General features: G+C 34.8%; 1 protein-coding gene across 34 annotated transcripts in view; it reads left to right on the top strand.

The window, feature by feature from the left end:
* RIMS2 (regulating synaptic membrane exocytosis 2) overlaps positions 1 to 25,248 on the top strand; it is a 580,329-nt gene that overhangs the window by 259,828 nt on the left and 295,253 nt on the right. For 23 of the 34 annotated variants that reach the window (XM_035011697.1, XM_035011698.1, XM_035011705.1 and 20 more), the window contains 2 exons: positions 3,892 to 4,817; positions 23,649 to 23,716. In XM_035011697.1, the coding sequence (XP_034867588.1) occupies positions 3,892 to 4,817; positions 23,649 to 23,716 (994 nt within the window). Of the gene's footprint in view, positions 1 to 3,517; positions 3,547 to 3,583; positions 3,597 to 3,891; positions 4,818 to 23,648; positions 23,717 to 23,855; positions 24,065 to 25,248 lie in introns of all 34 variants that reach the window. The other 11 variants (XM_035011686.1, XM_035011694.1, XM_035011692.1 and 8 more) reach the window with 2 other exon arrangements.

Raw genomic sequence — 25,248 nt, forward strand, 5'->3', positions numbered from 1 at the left:
AAAGAAAGAAAGAAAGAAAGAAAGAAAGAAAGAAAGAAAGAAAGAAAAATAGCAACCTAATGACAATACCCAAAACATTTCCAATGAAGTTGTATATTTTATATAAATGGGCTACATTCAGTGAAATTACATTACTCAGGTCTTAGTTCAAATGTACCTTTTCAGGAAGACCTTTTTGATTGAAAGTAGCTTCCCTCAGAGACTTTTTGTAAATTTACCGTGTTTCAATTTTCCTTTATAGTACTTATCACTGTATGGAATTACTTTATTTACTGCTTAATTTATTTGCTTATTGTTTGTCTCCTCTACTAGAAAGAAAGCTTATTGAGGGCAGGGACCTTATGTGTCTTTTCTTGATTGAATTTCCAGCAACCAGCAACCAGAATCAGCTGGCACATATTAAGCCCTGAATAAATGTTGAATGAATGAATTAATAGTGGAACTACAAAGATATAATTGGCACAGTCCTTTATGGTTCAAAATTTAAAGTCTAGTGGACAGTACAGAGCACAAATTAGGTAATGGTAAATAGGATGGGGTAGTATATGTTGGAGAAATACAAAGGCACAAAAGTGAGCTCTAACTGATGACCTGATCTTCCTGGTCTATAGTAATGAGGTAATACTGCTTTCAAAATTTATATATGTACATACAATTTTAAAATTTCCTATTCAATCCAGACTGGATTTTAGAGAAATTAGAACTTAAACAATGAGGGCATGGTCAAGATGGGTGAAGGAGAGTGGGAGATACAAACTTCTAGTTACAGAAGAATAAGTCACAGGAATAAAAGGCACAGCAAAAAAAAAAAAAGTTTTAAAAATAAAGTTTAAAAAATTGTTTTCTTATGTACCGTATAAATCTGAGAAACACTAGAATCTTACTCTTGGAACAGAATCAATTTCTAGATATTAAATTTGGTTAATGAGTAACCTATATTTTTGGAGACAAATATATTCATTAACTTAGATTGGAAAAAAATAACATACCGAAATGTATTTGAATTCCTAACATAAGTCTGCATCTAATGGAGGTTAAATGGTCAGTTTAGAAGAACTGATGTAGGGCACCTGGGTGGCTCAGTTGGTTAAGTGTCTGCCTCAGGTCAGGCCTTGATCCCAGGGTCCTGGGATTGAGCCCCACGTCGGACTCCCTGCTCAGGTGGGAGTCTGCTTCCCCCTCTTCTTCTGCCTTTCCCCTCCTGCTCGTATGCAATCTCTCTCTCTCTCTCTCTCAAGTAAATAAATAAATAAATAAAATCTTTAAAAAAAAAGAACTGATGTAATTGTTTATTTTTTAGAGTTCTCTAGAGAAACTCTCATTTATCTCATTTTTTAATATAGTAAGTATATATAAGTAGCCAGTTAATGAGATGTATGTTGAAAATTTGCACAAGTCAGTTAATTATATCTTGCCAGAAGTATTATTTTTTGCTCTCCTTAAAGCTTTCATTTAAGCATACTAACTTGATGAACTTATGGTAGATCATAACTTAATCGACTGAGCCACCCAGGTGCCCCACATTTCCTTATTCTAATCTATATTGTAGTATGTAGCGTTTAGTTCTTGCCTAATACATATGTGTTAAAATAATATATGAGTTAATGTGTATAATCTATGTTTCTCACTTTAAAGTACAGACTCTCAAAGATTAACTGGCCATATGGGTTCAAATAACTGGGTAATAACAAAAGTAGGACTAAGAAACCCAGAGCCCTTGATTCTGTTCTTTTTACATTGCCACCGTGCTGCAGTATTTTTTCCTTTAGTCATATGTATAAAAAATGACAAAAAACAATGAATTATGCCTAACAGATACACATATAAGATATTATGTAGGTCAATACTCTAAAATTTATTTTGAGTGCTCTGTTTTGGTTGTATATTTTAAAATATAGGAGTCTATGGTTTTATGTAACGGTTGTAACTGAAAAGAGTTGTTTTCAAGTCCTAAATGTTTTATATGCAGACATAAGATATAAATGTAAAAAAGAAATCACGTCCACTTGCCTAATCATAAAACAGACTAGTTCCTTCATTTTCTGGCTCAGGGTAGTCTCCCCAGGCTGTGCACCTATGTGACACTGGAAGGTGGGGGACGTACCGAAGCCAGTACTGTCCAGCTGCAGTTGTTGGCAGGCACACAGGATGGGAAAGTCTCAGTGGCTCCTGGCAAGCTCCTCTTAATGGACCACCCTACTGCTCTCGGCAGCTGAGATAACTGGTGGCAAATTCCCGACGACTGTTGAGCTTCACAGCAGCTTCCTAAAGAACATCTTGAGAACCCTTGTCTTTGGCTCTGCAGGCAAGAACAAGATCACTAACTTCTCTGGCCTTCATGGCTGGTGCAGTTGCATAGCTCTTGATTACTGTATTAAAACCCTTACTCCCTGGAAAACCTAGAGTGACTTCTGTTTTTATTAACAAATCTTGATTGGCACGTTGGCAGGCTGTATTTCAGATACGGGGGAGATTCGGTGACATGGGAGACTTTAGAGGAGAATGATGCTGTTGCTGAGTGGGGTCATTCCACATGTAGCCTTTCTCTGCTTTTGCTTTTAGGCTCCCCCACCCCACCCCCCCCGCCAAATAACATCTAAGAAATTTACAACTGAGCTATCTAATGTTGGTCATCTTGAACTTCAACTGACCTCACTTTTTATTATCTCCTGTTCATATGTCCTGGCAAAAATCCCTGTAACAGATATTCTGAACTTCTGTCATCTTCAGGAGTCCAGTCCCACTGCTTTTCACGGCTAGTGGTTGACGCTATCTGGGTTCGTACCAGGGAAGAGGTCAGTGTGAATATTTTGTTGACAAGGAGTATTATTATGATTACAAGGTCCGCTGTGTTGTATTAGTGTTAGAGGGGCAGGTTGAGAACTTAATATACGGTCTCTTCATCTGAGGCTATAAGGAAGTATGCGGGGTCAGATGTGAAGACAAAGACAAGTTTCATGGAGCTGGCCTTAATCTCAATGAAGATAGAATAAAAATAGCAGTCCCTTCTGAGTTCTACAAAGACTGTGTGTGTGTGTGTGTGTGTGTGTGTGTGATGAATAAGTCATTATTGTTGTTATTTATTTAAATTGCTTATCTCAAGTTAGAGCAATAAAGAAGGGTTGGAGATAAATGATTTAGATGAACCAATACTAGGAGTGATCTAGGTAGCTGATGAATGAAAAATGATTTTTTAAAAAAGATTTTATTCACTTACTTATTTGAGAGAGAGAGAGAGTGGGGAGAAGAGCAGATGGAGAGGGACAAGTAGACTCTGCACCTAGCACAGAGCGGGACATGGGGCTTGATCTCACAACCCCAAGGTCATGACCTGAGCTGAAACCAAGCATCAGATGCTTAACCAACTGAGCCATGCAGGGGCCCCTATGAAAAATGATTTTTAAGAGCCAGTATTTAATTTTAGTCAGAAAGTATTCAACTCTTGAACCAAATTAGTTTGGCTTCATTATGTTTTCAAGAGACTATATCAAGGTGTCAGGAATAGAGAGAATGTCAGGTGGAGTTTTTCAAAGCTTCTGAATAGCAGTTGGGAGATTGTCGAAGTGTATTGAGCCAAGCAAAGAAATTATAGAAAAGTCCATCTTGCAGCAGCAGAGTATGATGCTATCTTATTTCAGGGCATAGGTATATTCCATATGTAGTATGCCAGGCATTAAAGAACCATATCAAAAATACCTTTTAAATTTCCTATTTGAACTGAATAAAATGAATATTAGTAAATCTTTTGTTAAGCATGACTTTAAAAAGAATTTTTTTTAAAAAAGCAAAAGAACTATTTGAATTTAATTCATCAACCCACCAGTGAATTAATAAAATGTTGAATTGTTTAGACGTTGCTCTTCTCATCATTCTTTTCCTTTGCTTACTTAGGACACGAAGTCCATCAGTATCCAGAGATCAGAATAGAAGATACGACCAAAGAGAAGAACGAGAAGAATATCCACAGTATGCTACTTCAGATAACACCATGCCTAGATCTCCATCAGATTATGCTGATAGGAGGTCTCAGCGTGAACCTCAGTTTTATGAAGAGTCTGACCATATAAATTACAGGGACTCCAACAGGAGAAGTCATAGGCATTCCAAAGAATACATTGTAGATGATGAGGATGTGGAGAGCAGAGATGAGTATGAAAGGCAAAGGAGAGAGGAAGAATACCAGGCACGCTATCGAAGTGACCCAAATTTGGCCCGTTATCCAGTAAAGCCACAGCCCTATGAAGAACAAATGCGTATTCATGCGGAAGTGTCCAGAGCAAGGCATGAGAGAAGGCATAGTGATGTTTCTTTGGCAAATGCTGAGCTGGAAGATTCTAGGATTTCTATGCTGAGGATGGAACGGCCATCAAGGCAGAGATCTATATCTGAACGTAGAGCTGCCATGGAAAATCAGCGATCTTACTCAATGGAAAGAACTCGAGAGGCTCAGGGACCAAGTTCTTACCCACAAAGGACCACAAACCATAGTCCTCCCACCCCCCGGAGGAGTCCAATACCCATTGATAGACCAGACATGAGACGTACTGACCCACTGAGGAAACACCACCACTTAGATCCTAGCTCTGCTGTGAGGAAAACAAAACGGGAAAAGATGGAAACAATGTTAAGGAATGATTCTCTCAGTTCCGATCAGTCAGAGTCTGTGAGACCTCCACCACCAAAGCCTCATAAATCAAAGAAGGGAGGTAAAATGCGCCAGGTTTCATTGAGCAGTTCAGAGGAGGAATTAGCTTCCACACCTGAATACACAAGTTGTGATGACGTTGAGATTGAAAGTGAGAGTGTAAGTGAAAAAGGTAAGTACTGTCTTCTAATCACACTTTCCCTATAGTTGATTCCCTGGGGGCTTTCTTTTTAGGTTGTATTTGTAATAAACCCTTAATAGTTAGAGATTACTACCTTTATTTTAAAAGTTTCTTAATGGTGCCAGTTATGTGAAGAAAGTTTCAAGTTTTTAAAAGTAAATATCTTCTGTTGTTCATGTGGAAGAGAAGTTTACTGATTTTTTAAAAAAAAAACTTTTCCACTTTGTTTCTGAAAATTTTCTTGCATCACTTCTTGGTGTATTAAGAAATATCTATTTTGTAAAATAATATTCTGTGTGCGTTTCCTTTTACAAATAGCAATGTATTTACTATAGAATATCTGAAAAATTCTTCAGTGTAAAGAATGAAATACAAACTATCCATAATCTTCCCCCCAAATCTAACCGTTGTTAACATTTTGTATTTTCTTCTCTTTTTCCTATGCATGTATATTTCACGTATTTGTAAAATTGGTATCCTGCTATGCATAATTTTTATTCTGATTTTTTTCAATTGATACCATATCATTAACTTTTTCCCAAGCCATTAGTTGTTCTTCTGAAATATGTTTTAAAAATGGCTGCAGTAATAGTCTATCATATTATCATATGGATGTACCACAAACTGTTCCTTTATTTGGGGGTGTTGCTGTTGCTTCCAGTTGCTAGCACAAATAATATTCTAATGGTTATCTTTATATAAGAATTTTTGTCTAATCCCTGAGTATTTCACAAATATATATTCATGCTTTGATTCTTACAAGCTTTTATTTCAGAATACCAACTTGCTTTCCAGGAAGGTTATAACGCTCCATACTCCTGTCAGAAGTTAAAGTTTTCAGTCTCAAAGCACCAAATCTTTGCAGTTGAATAGGCCACAAAAATGCTATCTCTTTGTCATTTTAATTTGAATTTGATTGTGCAGTTGAATGTTTTGTATTTTATTGGTGTGTGGTATCTTCTATGAATTACCTGTTCATTCCTGTTATTTCTTCTGCCCATGTTCCTATGAGTATTAATTAGTTTTTCTCTTACTGGTTTATAAGAGCTTTTTATATGGTTAGGATTTTTACCCATTTAACTCTCATGTTTCAAGTGTATTTCCCATATTGGATGTTTATCTACTAATTTTCTGTGGTCACTTGGGAATATTGAATTTAATATAGCTGTCTTTGTATCTTTGGTGATTTTTTCCCATTTTTTTAATCCATAGAAACTCTTTATTCATCCCCAAGTCAGTTAAATATTCAGCTGTATATTTTCTCGTGTTTTTATTATTTGCTTTTAACCTTTAACTTTTTAATCTTTCTGTAATTTATTTTGGTATATGCCGAAATATACCAGATATGTGAGTATCTAACATGAATCTCCTGTACCACCCACCTCTTGCCCACCACACACACAATTTTCTGACACCATTTGATGAATAATCGACTTCTTCATAAGAATCAACAGGAATCAATAAAGGAATTCAAAAAGGCAGCTAGATATGAAATTAATATGCAATCATTTTGTGCTGTACCAAAAATAGTTAGAAAAGTGAATGAAAAGCAGTTCCCATTCTGAGCTAAAAACAGAAAATGTGATTTAAAAATAACTAATAAGAAATGAGGGGGGCCTAGATGAAGAAAGCTATAAAACTTACTGAGTAACATAAAGGAAGATAGTCATTGAGTGAGTAGATATTCATTTCATGTTCCTGATTGGGATGGCTAAATATTGTAAAGATGCATATTCTTTCTAAGCAATGTCTTGGGGTTAAGGCCATTCTAATTATAATCTCAATTGATGCCTATATTTTATTTCTACAAGTTAATCTGGAAGGTGTACAGAGAAAAAAACTTAACTCTTCCCCCCCCCCCATGCCTTTTAGGCTCATTGGGGCAGGGGAATGACAAAAGACAGATTAACAAGAAAAAAACTAGTTTATTATCATGTTCATTGTGCGTACATGTGGGAGCTTTCAGCTACCTGAAACTTAAAGGGGTGGTTAGAGTTTGTGCTTATATAGTCTCTTTACAAAAGAACAATAGATTTTTAGAGAGATGACAAGACAAAGAAAAAGGACTTTGAGTTTCTAGGGTAGCAAATCATGGGAAAGTGAGTGTATGAGGGAACTAATGGAAGGTAATGGCTAGCTGGTGAAGTTTGTTATGTAGACTTCTATGGAGCCATCTCTTGCCTGCTAAAGAGCAATTAACTTCTGTCCTTCCTAATAGAGGGCAGGGGGGACACCTTTACAATTTATGTCCTACTTTCAGGCAAATGGGGGGAGGGTAGGCAGTTTTCTTGTATTTGCTTCTTCTCAGGTGCCTTCTGCTGAAAATAATCCTTATACCAAAATTCATATTAGAACAAATAAATAATAAGAACATAGAAAGTGCCACAAACCAAAGGGGAAGAGATCAGTTATTCAACAGATGGGCTTGGGGAAGATGCATATACAGTGAAAAAAGAAAACCAAGTTAGAGCCTCATTTTATAGAAGTTGCATTGAGATTATAAATAATAAGAAAATTGTGTTTGTTAAAATAGAAAGGTCTAGAAAGAGAAACTGTGGATCTTAATTTTATCATAGGACATATAGAAGGTTTATTTCCCAGAAGCTGTAATACTTTAAGTATCATTAATAATTTTTAATTTGGTTGTTTTCCATAGTTGCCTGAGTATATAATACTACTAAAAGGTGACAAACAGATAGCTTGGTTATCTTTCGTGGATTAGTTTAGATTCTCTTATATAATTCTGTTATTCTTTGCTGAAGTAATGCCTTCAGTTTTACCACTTAAAGATGTAAAAAGTAAACATAAAAATCTCACATAAATAAAAAGCTGTACATGAGTTGAATTAAAATCTTACATAATGCTATTTAGCAGAACTTAAAACATTTATCAAATATGGAAAGAAACTTAATGTCACTCACATCTGTATCCTCCCTGTCTTGAACTCCTAGTAGACACTGAGAGATGGTTGTTCTTCTCATCTGCCTAATAATCTGCATCACAGGGTGTGGTTTCTGCAGTCATAATTTACTTCAGCTTTGGAGGAAGAAATTTAAGTAAAACAAACTTTTCCTATTGGATGTTACCCCTGGTAGTACGATTCACTGATATGAAGTTATAGCTGTTGAGAGACTGGGACAGAGATTAAATTTTGTCATATCTTGGCTTTTCATCAAGAGAGAAGCACTTTTGGTTATTTGTGGAAACAGTATCAGTCTAATTTTGGAATAAGCTACTCATTAAGCTATCTAGCACTGTGATCCATAGCCATCATTGGTAGTTAACTAATGTTTGAAAATTCCTTCTAATAATTAGAGAAGTTTTATTAGCAGCATTTTTTCCCTGTATGCTTATATGTGGATATATCATTTTGATGAGGACCAACCAACTTTTAAAAGATAGTTATCTCTTTGCTTTATTATCCCTAGGCTAAATGACCCCAAAGAAGGTGTTTTAAACCTGAGACATCTTTCTCATTGTCTTTACATTTCTGTCTCTTTTCATCCTTGTGCACAACTTTTCAAAAATGTGCAAAGCAGCTTTGGATCAAGTAATGTAAAGTGTTAACCAGCATTGCATAGACAGATAGCACCAGGCAGCATTATTATTGCAGAATATATATATATATTGAATATATATATTCAGAATATATATATATATATATATTGAGCTGACCTATCTATGAATCAGGCATGACTTTGTCTCCTTTTTCCAGTCATAATGGCCCCTTATATGGCCATAGATGTGAGCTGAGGAAGAGACGCTGATACAATAATAGTAGTTGGTGTTTAAGTCTGCACCACCTGCACATGCATTTTTCTTATATCCCTTGGCCCTACTTATGCTCAAACATGGATGCATCATCACTTCTATCTTACAATGGATTATTGTTTGACGTGTCGAACCTTTTGATTTGTTGAGCCTAACAGACCCTAGCTTATGTTGGGCATTTCTGGCTGTTTGGTCACTTGATCAGATCTTTGTCCCTACCAAGGCCAGGAGCATACCAGGGGCAGTTTTTCAAGTAGTGTATAATTCTCCACCACAGGCTGCATGGTCTTGATCCACAAACCTAGGAATGTACATCCTGATTCCCCTATTGAGGCTTGCCATAAATTTCACATGGCATCTCTTCCCACCATTGATGCTTCTAATAGCACACCTTCTGTTGCATTGTATAGGCCAAGTTCAGGGCTGCTCACACCATAGCCTGAACTTAATCTAGAGCTGCTTCTTGCTCTGGGTTCCATTTGAAGCCAGCAACCCTATAATTCTTGGTAAGTGAATCAAAGCAGTATTCCGCAGTGTGGAATATGTTGCCTTCAGAATCCAGAGGCTGTCTATCAGGCATTTGTGCTTTTTTCTCATTGGTGGTAGGTACAAGATATAATAATTTTTCTTTTGCTTTGGAGGGATGATTGGCCATGCCAATGACCATTGGGTTCCTAAATATTTCTCTGATGTTTTGGGCTCCTGAATCTTTGTAGGATTATCTTCTACCCTCAGGAGAAGATGTGTTTAAACAAGGTCTCCAATATAATTGCCGAACTTCTTTCTCACTGATACAGTGAACCAATGTGATGTTCTCTGGAGTGTCCTTACGGTCTTGGTCTTTCGGGGCTATATTATGATAGAGGACAGTAGAGTTAACATAACCCTGGGGAAGACTAGTCAATATGTATTCTTGTCCATCCCAAGCGTATGTGAATGATTCCAGTCTTTCTTGATAGGGATGGGAAAAAACACATCTGTCACTTCAGTGGCTTTATTTCTTATATTTGAGTCCATATTAGTTGTCTCTGGGAAGGATACCACAATGGCATAGCAGTTTTGACTGGGGCTACCTGGTTGAGTTTATAGTACTCCATTGTCATCTTCCAGGATGTGTTGATGCTTGTTTTTTTTAGGCACCACCCTGGTAAATTAAAAGGAGGATATAATGTGAACCATCATGTTTGCATCCTTTGTTTTTGATTTAATCTTTGCTGCTTGGGAGGGCATTATCATAAGCTTCCATATGACTTTTCCCATTTGATAGTTTTAACCCCACAAGCCAAGGAGCATTAGTTCTTCCAAATACCAAGTCTGTCCATTTGGGGACTGCGGCAATTACTCCTGTAACAACTGCATAACTTGGAAACAACATCTGTGGGGAAATAAGGGCGGAAAGACTTGGAAGAGAAGTTAAATTGTGGACAGGTGTTTCAACTAAACCCACAGGAGTTTGAAGCTGGGGTAGATCTTCAGAGATGACCTAATTAAGGAAGGGGTCAGGAGGGCTAGATTTGGCTGCTCCCTGGGGAGGACAAGGCAGGTCTTGGCCAGAGTATATTTCTAGGGTGAAGGACGCAGCTATAAGCAGTGAGCATGCAACACTTGGGGCAGCTTGAGGAATGAGCGCAATTATAGATGGTATACAGCAATATCCAGTAAGATTTTTTTCTTAGAATTGTCCCCTTATTTTTACAAGAGGGATATAACAATTTTAAGCCTCTCTTACTCATATGCCCTTTTGAAACTGCGGGAAAATGTTCTAGAAGTCTCCTCTGTAGACTTCTTCATAGATGTGTATTTTGGGGGATGTGTATTTGTGTCACAGTTGCTACTCATGCCAGTTCCTAATTAACCACTGATGGTAGAGTTAGAATTATCAAGATTGGCTTAGAGTTCACAGTTCTAAGGGGATAAAAAATGACTGGTAGATAACCATTTATGCCTGCCAGAGATATTCATTGTAAGGATTATAATAATGCAAAACTGGAAACAATTCATATGTCCAAAAATAGTGTGATGGAGCTTGCTTGTGCCAGCTTGTGAGAACTAGTCGTGTGCATCTCTTCCCAACCCCACATTCAATGACATAGTTTTAGTAGCTCAAAATTGGCCAAAGTGGAAGTATTTGCACCGTAAAAATAGACAAATGTTACAAAACAGGGCCTGTTTTTCTCCCAGAAAACTGGTAGGTAAACATTGATCACCATACCACTGATATCTATTGGAAGTTTTGATAACCTGTGGAGACTATGGCAATACGGGAAATTGTCCAGGGTATAATGTAAACTTTTTTTAGAAGCTTGATTGAAACTTATATCTGCTATGTTAAAATGACATGTGCATATAGAACCAGAAAGAAATAAGGATAAATTAGAAGTTTTATTTCTTGGAGCAGTAGTTTGTAGGAAAAACTTAATGTAGAATTTCATTAGTGTGGCTATAATATTTATGTAATAAACATGAAAAAAGGAAGTTCTATTGATTAAATTGTCTTACTATATTTCATTTTTAGTGATCACATCCCCGGACACTCTCAGAGTACATATGAAAAATATCATAAATATAATCTTATGTATTACATAGGTCATGCTTAATGCCTAAAACATGTAAAAAAAACTGTATTTACTTTATAACAACATTCATCTCTCCATAACATTTTCCTTACAACTCCATCAAATTTCTAGAGTGTTGAATTTTTATGGTTCACGCTTCATCTTCCCTAGCCCCACTTCATGCACTTAACATTTTTGTATGGTGTCTTCTGTCAAGATTTATTTATTTTGTATCAGATATGCTAATAAATTGCCTATCTCTTTATTTTAATCCAGCCCCCATTTAAAAGATAAATCTATTTTATATAACCCACATTTTAAGGGACAGGTTTTATTAATTAAACACTTCTAATGTTAGAAAAGTAGAAGTGCTAGTACAGGTACTTTTTTAGTATTAGGCTACCTTGAGAGCTATAGAGAAAAGAGATAATACAACGTAATGCCTTTTCCCCTCTCCTGCCCCTGAAAATCCCCTTTTGGTAGACTTTCTATGAAATGAAGATTGTACTTAAATTTTAAATTTAGCGATCTTTTGAAAAAAAATCTTGTCATTAAACTTCGGATTGCATTTTGATTGGTTTGTTCTATACATACATTTTTTTTTTCTTTTTTCTCTTCATTAAGTCAGTGATATCACCCTTTCTCTAAAACAATAAGTGACTGGAGTAGGAAAGCTGTACACTGGTTAACAGATTGCCTGGATTAAAATCCCAGTTCCTTGAGCACTTTTGTTTTGTTGTTTTTTCACTTATTATTATTATTATTTTTTAGAATTTATTTATATATTTGAGAGAGAGAGAATGAGAGACAGAGAGCATGAGAGGGAGGAGGGTCAGAGGGAGAAGCAGACTCTGCCGAGCAGGGAGCCCGATGCGGGACTCGATCCCGGGACTCCAGGATCACGACCTGAGCCGAAGGCAGTCGCTTAACCAACTGAGCCACCCAGGCGCCCCTCACTTATTGTTTTGTTGTTCACTAACCTCATTTGCCACATTTGTAAATACATGTCATAATAGCATCTATTCCACATGGTTGTTATAAAGGTTAAATAGGTTAATGTAAATATTTTAACATAAATAAGCCATACTAAAAGTACTCTTCTGAAATTTGCTTTTCTGATTCAGTAATATCATCATTCATTTTACCTGTCAGCCTGATTCTTTGTAAAAACTTTCTAGGGACGCCTGGGTGGCTCAGTCAGTTAAGCGTCTGCCTTTGGCTCAGGTCATGATCCCACGTGCTGGGATCAAGTCCCACACTGGGCTCGTTGCTCAGAGGGGAGCCTGCTTCTCCCTCTGTCTGCTGCTCCCCCTGCTTGTGCTCTCTCTCTCTCTCTGACAACTAAATAAAATCTTTAAAAAAAAATCTTTCCAATAATTTGTATTTGACATACATTTTTCCAGACATTTTCTGCTGTGAAGAATGCTGAAACAGTTATTCCAACTAAGCTTAAATATTCCGTACTGGAAGTTCTGATAGTTTCCTATATAGCTAGAGCCAACAATTAATTTATCAATTTTTGAAACACTGTCAGTAAAGAGGGCATTTGCTTAATGGTTAATACTATACTTACATTTTAACTAGAAATTTAAGGTTTTAACTATATTTTCTATTACCAAGAAATGGATAAGTACTATCTCAACTGTATTCATTTGGGTATGTTTGGGACAGTTAAATATATGATGTTTGGGATGAAGAAAAGAAGAAAAGAGACATTTATAAGCCATTGAGGAGCTAGTATGGTTGATAGGTTTATTACTTATCCTTTTTTATAGCGAGACAGTGTGGTGTATTAGAAAGAGCAATGGATTGAAGATACAGGTGCCATTCTAGGCTCTGCCAGTGACCCCACTGTAATCTTTGGAAGATTATTTCATTTTCTGGGCTTCAATTTCTTCTTTAAAGTGAGGAAAATAGATTAATTCAATATTCTTAAAACTATGCTCAATGAAGCACCAGATATCTGTGCTAAAGTTTTAAGAACTGCTGAAGAGGATATGAGGATATGGATGTGCATCTGGATCTTCCACTTTGTTTCAGCCAAACTTTGTTCTTAACCAGTTTGTATTTGGAGGTTTTGTTAGGAAGGAGGCTCCATGGTGTAAAGAAGTGTAGCAATGACTAGACTTGTTATTTGAATTCATTAATTTATTCAGTTAATGTTTATGTTCCATACTCTGTATGCCAGAGTCTACAACAGTTTAAAAAAAAATACTATAGAGAATGAGCTTCTTCATTGTTTTGTTTTGTTTTCCTGTTAGACACTGTGTAACCTCCTTGAAGATCTTATTTATGTTCTTTCTTGTTGTATCCCAGATATTAGCCTGAGTCCTGGCACCTGGTAGGCTCTCAACAGATATTTTTTGAATAAATGGGTGACTATATGGAACAATGAATGAATGAATGAATGAATGAAACAATGTTTTTATGATTTCTTTTTGCTCCAACATTGTATGATTTCTCTCAGTTACATCTTAGCTTAAAAAAATTATTTTGCTTTGGTTATAAAGCTCAGAGTGTACTACATAATATCAAATAAAACAAATGAAAGAATTTTTAAGTAAAAAACATAAAATTAGAACTATATATAAAAACAACATGAAGGGGCACCTGGGTGGCTCAGTCAGTTAAGCATCTTCCTTCGGCTCAGGTCATGATCTCAGGGTCCTTGGCTCAAGCCCCGGGTGGGGCTCTCTGCTCAGCAGGGAGTCTGCTTCTCCCTCTCCCTCTCTGCATTCTCTCTCACTCTTGCTCTTTGTCAAGCAAATAAATAAAATATTAAAAAAACCCCACACAACTTGGAAACAATAAATAAGTAGACTTCGCATATAGTTATGAAAGCACATTCTTACGGACCTAGTTTCCTAATTTTGAGAGATTCAGGTTATCTCACTTCAGATTAAATGAATATAACCCAAATGATAAGAGGAATACTTACTAAAATTTAAATAATGGATTTTTAAATAAATTTAATAAATTTAAATAAAAAATGGAGTTTTTATTCTTGCTTACTGGCATTGGATTAATTTTATTTTTAACCACTTTTAGATAGCTCCTTAAAATTGTTTAAAATCCATTGAAAAGTAATTACTTAATCAAGGTTATTTTTAATATCATGCATAATTAGAGGCTGATTTGGATTATGTGACCTTCGAGTTACTAAATAGGATAAAATCTGTAGGATGATAATTCCATAGAATTTATTTTTAGCACAGGATTTAAGAATGTGAATTTTCAAGACAGACTACATGGGTTTTTAATCCTGGCTCTATTATAGCCTAATAATGTGATCTTGGGCAAATTATTTGAGCCTCTCAATTATACTTTTCTCACCTGCAAAATATATCACCGTTATCTAATTTAAATGGTTATTGTGAGGGTTAAGTAAGATAATCATATAGAGTGTGTATTCCAGTTACTACAAATAACACCCAAACTTAGTGGCATAAAACAACCATTTAATATGCTCATGGTATCTGTGGGTCAGGAATTTGAACAGGGCTTAGCAGGGACTGATTGTTTCTGTTCTTGTCTGGGACCTCAGTGAGGGTGAGGGTGGGGAGGCTGGAACAGCTGAGCCTCCTCAGGTATTTCTCTCTCTTTCTCTCTCTCCATGTGATCGCTCTAGAATGGCAGCCTCAAGGAAATGGACTTCTTATGGATTCCCAAAGCACATGTTCTGAGACAATGTCAGAAGGAAACCATGCTGTCCTTTTCAAACCAAGCATTTTATTGTTCTCTTAATGCATAAAACAGTTGCTGTTATCTCACATCTGATGAAATTAGTTACGTGAGCTGATAATAAAGATCAACAATTCCCAAACATTGTTTCCAGTATGAAACATAATTCATACTCAGGTCATATTCCTTTCCTAGTGATATGGATAATTTCTAATTTCTTGTGTAGCTTTACTCCTCTCCTTTCTTTTTCATTAACGAAATTGAGATTGATAATAGCATAGATGCAATTTTGAATTAATTCTACTTTGAAATTTACTTTGGGTAAAAAAATTAAATAATTTGTAAACTACATTACTTCATCAGTACTAGCATTGTTTGTGACAGTTTACAACCGTGTATAACAGAGTGGCGGAGTACTACTGATGCAGATCATGAAATAATACCCACTTACAGGTTGAGGGAAAGATTATTTGCTAATGTTCTACTACTTACCATTTCCCAAGTATATTATATATATTCATATTGGAAGCAGTAGTTTGATATATTCTCCTGTCTTTGCCAAGATTGTACATGTTGTTTCCCATTAAGAAAGTAAAAGCCTCCAGTAAGTAAAAATTTACTGTATCTCTCAAGGTACAGTTTAAATATCACCTATAAGCATTTCCTAAGTATTAATCTCTCCTTTTTCTGAATAATCAACAATTTTTTTCATGAAATACCACAATTTTGATTCAAAGAAATTTTTTTACATTATAATATCTTAGGAATAGAGGTAATTCTTACCATTAAATGCTTATCATTGTTTAATGGTAGCATTTTTTTAGTGATACATGAGGTAATTGGTATATATTATAATTGATAGCAACTTAGATGAAGTGAAATAGAATACAATGGATGTATATTATATTAAGGTATGTTACACTATGTTATGCTGTGTTATATATTTTACCTACCTATCTTTCTAGAATGTGAGTTTCTTGAGATCCTATTTGTACCCACAGAACCTAGAACAGTTTCACTCTGTGTAATAATTAAAATGAATTCCAATGGATGTAATATATACCATCATGTTATCAATATATTCTTTAATAACATGTGATTGATTAAAATTGATTAAAATCACATATAATTAAAGAAGAATATATTAATTACACCAGAGGAGCAAGATTAAAAAAAAAACAACAAGCTAATTATGAATAATGTTTATCTTTCTATTTAAAGTGCTAATGTATTTTGAGTAGTCTTAGTTTTGCTTTGGAGGTTGAAATTTGGTCTAAAGAATCTATCTGGCCTTTAGATCTACTGACTTTTATGTTTTGGTCCATATCTTTAAAATTTGCTGCTTTGGAAGCTGGCAGTATATTAGGAACAAATTACCATAAACCTAGTGGCTTAAAACAATACATATTTACCATCTCACAATTTCTGTTATTCAGGAGTCTCAGCATGGCTTAGCTGTGCCCTCTGCTTAGAGTCTCAAAGCTACAATAAGGGTGTTGGCTGGGCTGTGTTCTTATCTGGAGGCTCAACTGAGGAAGAATCTGATTCCAAGTTCAGTGAGATTGTCAGCAGAATTCATTTCCTTGTGACTGGATACTACCCAAAGTTCTTAGATGGTACCCACAGTTCCTAAAGACAGCCTGCTGTTCCTTGGCACATGGGCTTCTCATCATGGCTGCTTACTTCAACAAGCTAGCAAAGATAATCTCTAGAGCAAATTGACTAGCTACACAGTCTTGCTAATGATATCATTCCATCACCTTGTCATTTCACCATCTTAATTAGGAGCAAAAGCATGAACACCACAAGGTGGGGATAATGGGGCAGCACCTTAGAATCAGTTTTCCACATATACCCTAACAGTTGTTTCTGAAGCAACTCCATGGAACATAGTTGGAAAATCATTGCCTTAGAAAATATTCACTCTATATAACTTTTTTTTTTTTTAACTTTGAGTCTCCTTTAATACTGAACATTTTCTTTAGGGGGGAAATACTTACATCTTATTATCAGTTTTAATGGTTACCTTATGAAGAAAAATGACCTTCCAGGAAGGTTTCAGCATTATGTCTCAAAATACAGTTCCCGAAATACTTGTTCCATTAGAAAGGTTAGTGTTCCAATTAGGTTCGTGGAAACTATATGTTATATAATTCATGTAAAGAAACATATTGTCATTACTATGTGAAAAATCATTCACTCCAGAAATCTATTTAATTACATTTAATTTAGAGTTTTCCAAACTTATTTGACTAGAGGACCTTTATATTACTCGACCTATTAACATTTTGCAGTCAGTGTTCCATGTTGGGAAATGCCAACATTTATAACTTGACAAGTTGAAGAGGAGGGCAAAATATCAGGAAGAGAAATGAGAGGAAAAATAAAAGATTATAAATGAATTTTCCCTATCTATTTTAGAATGGAAGTTTGATTATTTCATTTTAATAATGATGATCAAATGGGGATGACTCTACAATTTGCAGAGAACTTTGATTACCATTATCATATTTAAACCTCTCAACAATCTGTGAGATATCACGATTAATCTCTTTTTATATGGATGAGGCAATGAGGCCTAATGTATTACTTGATTTGCCCAAGTCCTAAAATTAATAAGGAATGAAACAGATACTTTAACATAGGTTTTGTGGCTCTAGCTACAAAACTCTTTCTGTCATCATATGCTGTGGACTTAAATTTGGTTTAACTTAAAAATGAGGATATTGAAGAATACTTTTATATAATATGTGATTTAATTATAAAACCTCTGTTAAAGTAATGAAAACAATGACATAAACAGTTAATAAACTCTTGCATTCACTTAATGACTTAGAAAAAAATGTAATAAATAGAATATTCAAACTTTTTTCTCTGTGTATTCAACACACACACACACACACACACACTGTTGGATTAGTTTGTGTTTTACAGTAGAGGTAAGTGAAGGAGAAAATCTTAGCCTAAGATGTGAGTCTTTGATTACTATTTTTAATCAGGTTTCATATTTAAGAATGTTTAACTTGCAGTAATAGAATCATTGAATGTTAGAGTTACATAAAATTTAGTGTGCTTTTTGTGTAACTTCCTAACTGAAGCACCAATTTTCTCTAAGTCATGCTGACAAGTGGTATTCTAGCCTTTTCTTTGAATTGTAAAGCTGCAATGATAGTACACAGAGATCCCGTGTGCCCTTCACCTGGTTTCCTCCAATGATTACATCTTGGATAATTATAGTACAATATCAAAACCAGGAAATTGACATCAATTTATATAGTTTATATAGTTTTATGACATCACATATATGGATTTATAAACCCCTGCTATTATAAAGGTACAGAACTACTATACCACCACAAAGATCTTGGTTATGCTATCCCTTTATAGTAACATTCCCCCCCACCCCTGCTCATCCCTAACCTCTGCTAACCACTAATTTATTTTTCATCTCTATAATTTTATCATTTAGAGAATATTGTATGAATGAAATCATATGGTATGTAACATTTTGTGACTTTTTTCCCCATTCTGCATATTGCCCTTGAGGTCCATCTGTGTTGTATGTATAAATAATTTTTGCTTTTTTTTTTATTACTGAGTAGTATTCAATGGTATGGATATTACCACAGTTTGTTTGGTCATTTGCCTATTGAAAGATATTTTGGTTGTTTCCACCTTTTAGCTACCTTTACAAATAAAGATATTCTTTTTGGTGAAATTTCTCTTCACATAGAGATTTTAGCCTTTTACCATTAAGTATGATCTTAGCTGTAGGTTCTTGGTTGATTATTTATTTGAGCAAGTTCTCCTGTATTCCTTGTTTTTTGAGAGTTTTTTTTAATCATGAATTTTTTTTCTGCATCAGTGGATAGGATTGTGTGATTTTTCTCTTTTAATTTGTGAATATGGTAGGTTGCACTGATTTTCAATATTCAACCAGTCTGACATTCCAGCAATAAACCTCATTTGGTCAGTGTATTATACTTTTTATATATTGCTGAATTCTATTTGCTAATATTTTGTTAAGTATTTCTGTGTTTGTGAGGGATATTGGTCTGCATTTTTTTGTTGTTTGCCATTTTCTTTTTTGTAGTCTGTTCCCTCTGATTTTTATTTCTCTGCTTTCTTTTTCTTGCCTTCCAATGGGTTATTTGAACATTTTTTTGAGTTGCATTTTGATTCATCTCTAGTGTTTTTTTAGTGTATTTCTTTGCAAAGACTTTTTTTAGTGGTTGCTCTAGATAATATATTACATATGCACTATCACATCCTACCAGTGTTTACATTTTACTAGAGTGAAGTGTAGAAACCTTACATACCTTACGTTCCTTTGCCTTTCCCTGTTTCTAATGTAATTTTCTTAAATATTTCTTCTATATATGTCAAAAAGCACATCAGACAATGTATACTTTTTGGTTCAAACACCAAACATAATTTAGAAAGCTCAAGAGGAAAAAGAAAGTCTGTTGTATTTACCCATATTTTTGCTTACTGTGTTCTTTATTCCTTCTCAGTATTTCAAGATTCCCTCTTTTTTTGTTTATTTTTGTTTCCAGAACTTTTCTTTAGACATTCTTTTAGGGTAGGTCTGTTGGTGACAAATTCTCTTAGTTTTGTTTTGTCTGAGAATGTCTTTATTTCTCATTCATTTCTGAGATGTAATTTACCATGTTTAGAATTCAGGGTTGACATTCTTTTATTTCAGCAATTAAAAATATTGTTCCATTTTCTTCTGGCCTCCAAAGTTTCTGATCAGAAATCCACTGTCATTCAAATTATTTTCCCTCTTTAGGTAAGGTGTTTTTCTCTTGCTGCTTTCAAGACAGTTTGTCTTTAGTTTTTAGTCTGATTATAGTATGTCTTGCACAGATTTCTTTGAGTGTTTCTTGTTTGGGAGTTTATGTAGTTTTTTGAATCAGTAGGCTCAGCTTACACGTTTTACAAATTTGGGAACTTTTCAGTCACTGTTTCATTAAATACTTTTTCAGGTTTAGCTTCTTTTTCCTCTCTTTCTGGGACTACAATGATGTGAATTTTGGATCTTTTGTTGTAATTCTTCAAGCCCCGGAGTCCTCGCTTATTTTATTTATTTTTATTTTATTTTATTATTTTATTTTATTAGTCTACTTTATGTTTTTCAGATTGAGTGATTTCTGTTGTTCTATTTTCAAGTTCATTGAGTTGTTCCTCTGTTTTCTGCATTCTATAGTTGAGGTCATCCATTTGCTTTTTCAATTTCAGTTATTTTTCAGTTTTAAAATTTCTATTAGGTTCTTTCTGTGTCTTCTTTTTCTTGTTCCGGAACTGGAAAACCTAGCAATACATTTTTGAAATGTTACTAAAGGAAGAATATTTTATTATCTTAGTTCTGCCCTTTGAAGCTATACAAAATAAGAATACTAATACTAATAGTCCTAGTGGTTGAGGACTATTTTGTGTATGATTTACATTGGTTACTGTATTTAATTCTTAAGTAATTCTATCTTTTACTCATTCAACAAATGTTTACTGGCTACCTACCATATATAACACTTTTTTTTTTTGGTCAGTCAAATATTTTTGCTTTGGCTTCAAATGGTTAAACAGCTTGTCCTTTATTTACTCAGGAAAGAACTTCATTTCTTCCTTTTTTGGTAGGTTGTAGGCATTGGGAGAAAGAGACATTATGAGCTAGGTTCTCACACCTTCACATAAACCAGCCAAGAATTTTCCTTTAGGGTTTCCACACTGTTTTTAATTCAGTTTGGAGATTTATCAGTGCTTTTGTGTGGAGCAATATTGTATTTTCAAAGGGTTTTCTGAGATACAAATACTCTTAACTTTTTGGGTAGCCATAAAATTTTAATTGTCAATTTGTGCCATGAGAAAGATTGGGAAGCACTTGTCTATTTTGTAGATTAAAGAATATTTTTCCCCTACAAAGTAAATTTTGTGTATTTAGCCCAATAGCATCATCCTTCACAAATAAACTTCTTAGGAGAATTATCTCCAGCGGTTTTCAAACATTATTGAGATCATAATCACCTGGTGGGTTGTTAAAAAACAGATTGCTAGGCCTTATCTACAGAATTTCTGATTACTTAAGTCTCAGCTGGTGCCTAAAAATCTGGCACTTTTAACAAGTCCCGGGGTGATGTTGATTATGCTATTTAGGGGATTTCACTTTGTGAACCATTTGTCTACACACAATTTTTCTACTTCCTTGTCTCCCTTTGATTCTTCAGTTACTTCAACAGATTTTAATTTTCATAATTCTTTCCAAAGTTTTCTCTAGCCTCCTTCTGATCTTCATGTTGCCACATCAAATGCACACTTTTCTGTTCCTTATCTTACCTACTGTACAGAAATCATTCACCATAGTTCCTTTCTCCTCCTGCTGAGGAAACTCTCTTCTGTTTGGTTTGGGGAACTCCCTCTCCCTCCCTCCTTCTTTTCTTTCTGGCATGCTCTTTCTCAGCCTCTCTTTTTCTCAAACCAAACTCTAAATGTTAGGATTCAGTCGGGCTCCTCTTCATATCTTATTTTACCTTCTGTTCCTAAATGATCCACCGAGTCCTATCTGTGTGCTAATAATTCCAATTTATGTCTGCAGCTCGGACTTTTCTTTGTTACAGCTTAACAAATTGATTTTTTATATGCCCACTTGAATAACTTATAGATATTTTGAATAATATATCCAAAATCAATCACCATATTGAATAAATTCTAAGATGCATATTTCTATCATTTTAGTATGTGTGAATTCTATAGTCAGTGACATCTTAGAGTCTATGAAATGGAGTATTTCCTTCCTACCCCTTTCTAATAAAAAGTGCTCTTCCTCCAGCTTTCTCCATCTTATAAGTAGTTTTTCCTTCCATTCAGTTGTTAATGCCAGAAACCTGGGACTTATCCTTGACTCCTGAGTCTTTCTTAAATTTTTTATTCTTTTATTTAGTAATCTCTACACCCAACATGGGGCTCAAACTCATGACACTGAGATCAAGAGTCACATGCTCTACTGACTGAGCCAGTCAAGATGCCCCTCTTCAGTCTTTCTTCTCTTATTTCTACCGCCAAAACATCTCTCAGTTCCCTTTTCATACCTTATCTGTTGCTGTCACCTTTGTTCAAACTATAATTACCTGTCCCATGGATTATTGCAAATGCCTATTAACCTTGGTGTCTTCCAACCCAATCTGTAGTTAGTACTTAGATTCATCTTTTTAAAATGTAAATCAGTTCATGTCAACATCTTGCTTAAAATCCTTCAGTGAATGAAATCCGTAATCTTTAATACAGCATAAAAAGTCCTCTCTAAGCTGGTTTGTGCTGCCTCACTTCACTTAGCATTCCTTTTTTTTTTTTTTTAAAGATTTTATTTATTTATTTGACAGAGAGAGATACAGTGAGAGAGGGAACACAAGCAGGGGGAGTGGGAGAGAGAGAAGCAGGCTTCCCGTGGAGCAGGGAGCTCCATACGGGGCTCAATCCCAGGACCCTGGGACCATGACCTTAGCGAGAGGCATTCACTTAATGACTGAGCCACCCAGGTGCCCTCTCACTTAGCATTCTTTTTGGTTCAGACACACTGGTGTTCCATCAGTTTTTCTACAGTATCCTGTTGTTGCTTCTTCCTGGAATGTTCTTTCCTCCACTTTCCATCTACCTATCTCCTTACTTGTCTTTTAGGCCACATATTTCATTTCTCATTTTAAAGATCACTTCTTTAGAGGTCATTGCTGACCCCAAAATCTACATTAGATCTTATTATACTCTTTCATGGTGTTTTGAGAGTTCTGCCCTTTGCACTTATTGTACTCTCTCATAGTGTGCTTTCCTGTATGGCATTCATGATTTACTTACTGTGTTTATCTTCACTGTGTTCTGTGTCTCATTGTTTTACTCCTTATGCTAGAGCTTAGCACAATACATAGCAAATGGAAGGTATTTAGTAAATATTTTTAAGTAAAAGAAAATATGACTAGAGCTTAAAAAGATGCATATGTACACATATAGACTAAAAAGAATTTTTTTTAAAAAATGTAAAGCAAATAAGGAGCACATAAATTTGGGAAATGGATATTCATTCTTAGTTGCCAATTATATACATTGTCTGACAAAATCATTTTAAAAGAAAATTTACTTTTTATGAGAATGCAATTTCTGCAAAAAAGTTGAAAAATTATTTCAAAGTAATTTTAAGTAATTCATGATATTTAAGTAAAGTTCATTTTATTTTTACTAATAGAAATTGAGTGATTCTGGTTTTTTTCATTTTCATACAAAATTAATCTTTTGTGTAACCAATTCTTCTTTTTTAAACCACCCCGATTTTTTGGGAGGTTTCAGCATTATAAAGAATATCATACTACATTCCAGGAACAACATTTAATTACTTGGTTTTTTGTTATAGTGGTTATTGGCAAACCGCTGTTTAATTCTGAAAATGTTCCTTAATCTTTGGAGAACGACCTCATGTCTGTAGGCCAGCATGGAAAAAAATAGCGTGAATAATAGACACAGTGGATAGTCTTTTTCTTTTTTGGAATATATAATTTTTTCATTTCTATTCCTGTTTATTATTAGCCTTTTCTCTTCTTGCAGAACTTTTGATCTGTAGGATCCATCTAGAGTACATAAACTTTATATTCTGCATTCTATAAATTTTACTCATTTGGAACCTTAACTTTCTCTTGGTATATATAGTGAGTGCTGCAGACAAAGTTCTTGAAACCAGACAGGATCACATAGTTTAAAATGTTTATAATGTCTTTGTCTGTCCTATCTTTCGCTGTCTCCTTTACTGCACTCTTTGTCTGTCTGACTCTCACAGGAGACATGGATTACAACTGGTTGGACCATACGTCTTGGCATAGCAGTGAGGCATCCCCAATGTCTTTGGTGAGACATGTGGAGCCTTACTATTCAATTTTCGTTTTTCATTTCACTTTTCCTTTTTTATTTACACCTTTGCATGTTTTCTTTTTTGTATCTTTTTTTTTTATTTTTATTTATTTTTATTTTTATCCCACACCTGTAGGGGACAGTCAAAAGGGAAAAAGAAAAACTAGTGAGCAGGCAGTTTTGTCGGACTCTAACACCAGGTCTGAGAGACAAAAGAAAATGATGTACTTTGGTGGCCACTCTTTGGAAGAGGACTTGGAATGGTCTGAGCCTCAGATTAAGGACTCTGGGGTAGATACCTGTAGTAGCACAACCCTTAACGAGGAGCATAGCCATAGTGATAAGGTACTGAGATTGTGGAGCCTGCCTTTTAACCTGCTCATTTGGTCTTCGTTTGCTCTCTGTCACTCATTCAAACGGAACATAATAAAAGGACAGGGCATTTCAAGGGTCAATGTAGCATTTCTTAAGGTGCAGAAAAGAAAAACAAAACCCAAACAAACAAACCAAAATACTTCTTGTTTGCTTTGCTGTTTTTATTGTTCGACGGCATACCAAAAAATAAGTAAATGAAATAAAAAAATTAGGAACAAAGGAATGCTCTGTCTATGGTCGCATGAGAGAACTTTGTGATGTTTTTATAAACCACAAATATAAAGAATTTTTGGATTGGCTTATTTGATTGCTTGCATATATTTTCCTTGGGATGAAAATTAAATTATTAATAGTTTCAATCCCAGGCAAAAGGGAGATAATTGGGTCTGTTTGCACAGAAAAAGTTGTTTTTCTTTTTTCCCTTTCACTGTCGTTTTGCTCTTTTGTTTTATTGTCATAGCATTTTAATGTAGTATTAATTAGTACTAGAACCATTGCCATCTGCTTTGGTATTTATTATTTTTGCTTTTAGAATAGTGAGACTTTTGAAATCTTTTTACCATATAGATATGATTGACTAGAACTTGTCTTTTGCCTGCCAAATTTTGCATGAAGATGTGCATGTTACTTTTAGATGACTGAAACTATGATTACACAAATCGTTTACTTTGTTATTTGACATATAATTCATAATGGACGGTGTCATGATTTATAAAGGGCTTGGCTCTGCCCTGAGAAAGAGAGAAACTCCTCACATTTTCAAGCTTATTTAACAGTGGATACCATTGAATTATCTAATAAATTTAATTTACTAAATAGATCAAAGACCTGAAAGAATCAATGAACCTGCAAAAAGTGAGAAATATAAACTAGCCTCACCTTTGAATTAGGTCTCTCTCTCTGTCATGTAGATTCAGCTGAAAAGTTACTGGGGCTTGTGTATTTTTATAATTTTAATCTAAAAACCTATTTCAAAGAAGCCCTCATCATAGGCTCAAGTTTGATGTATTAATATAATTTTACCTTTTAACTTATACTGTAATTAAGTCTTTCAAAGTCTCCAATAGTGTTTGAATATTAAAATATCATTTTTAAATGAATTTAACCTCATAGAATTTCAATCTATCTCTTCTGTCATGTGAATTTTTAATTAA

Source organism: Mirounga leonina, unplaced genomic scaffold (assembly GCF_011800145.1).
Source record: "Mirounga leonina isolate KUSES-001 unplaced genomic scaffold, KU_Mleo_1.0 Mir_165, whole genome shotgun sequence".
Classification (NCBI taxonomy): Eukaryota; Metazoa; Chordata; class Mammalia; order Carnivora; family Phocidae; genus Mirounga; species Mirounga leonina.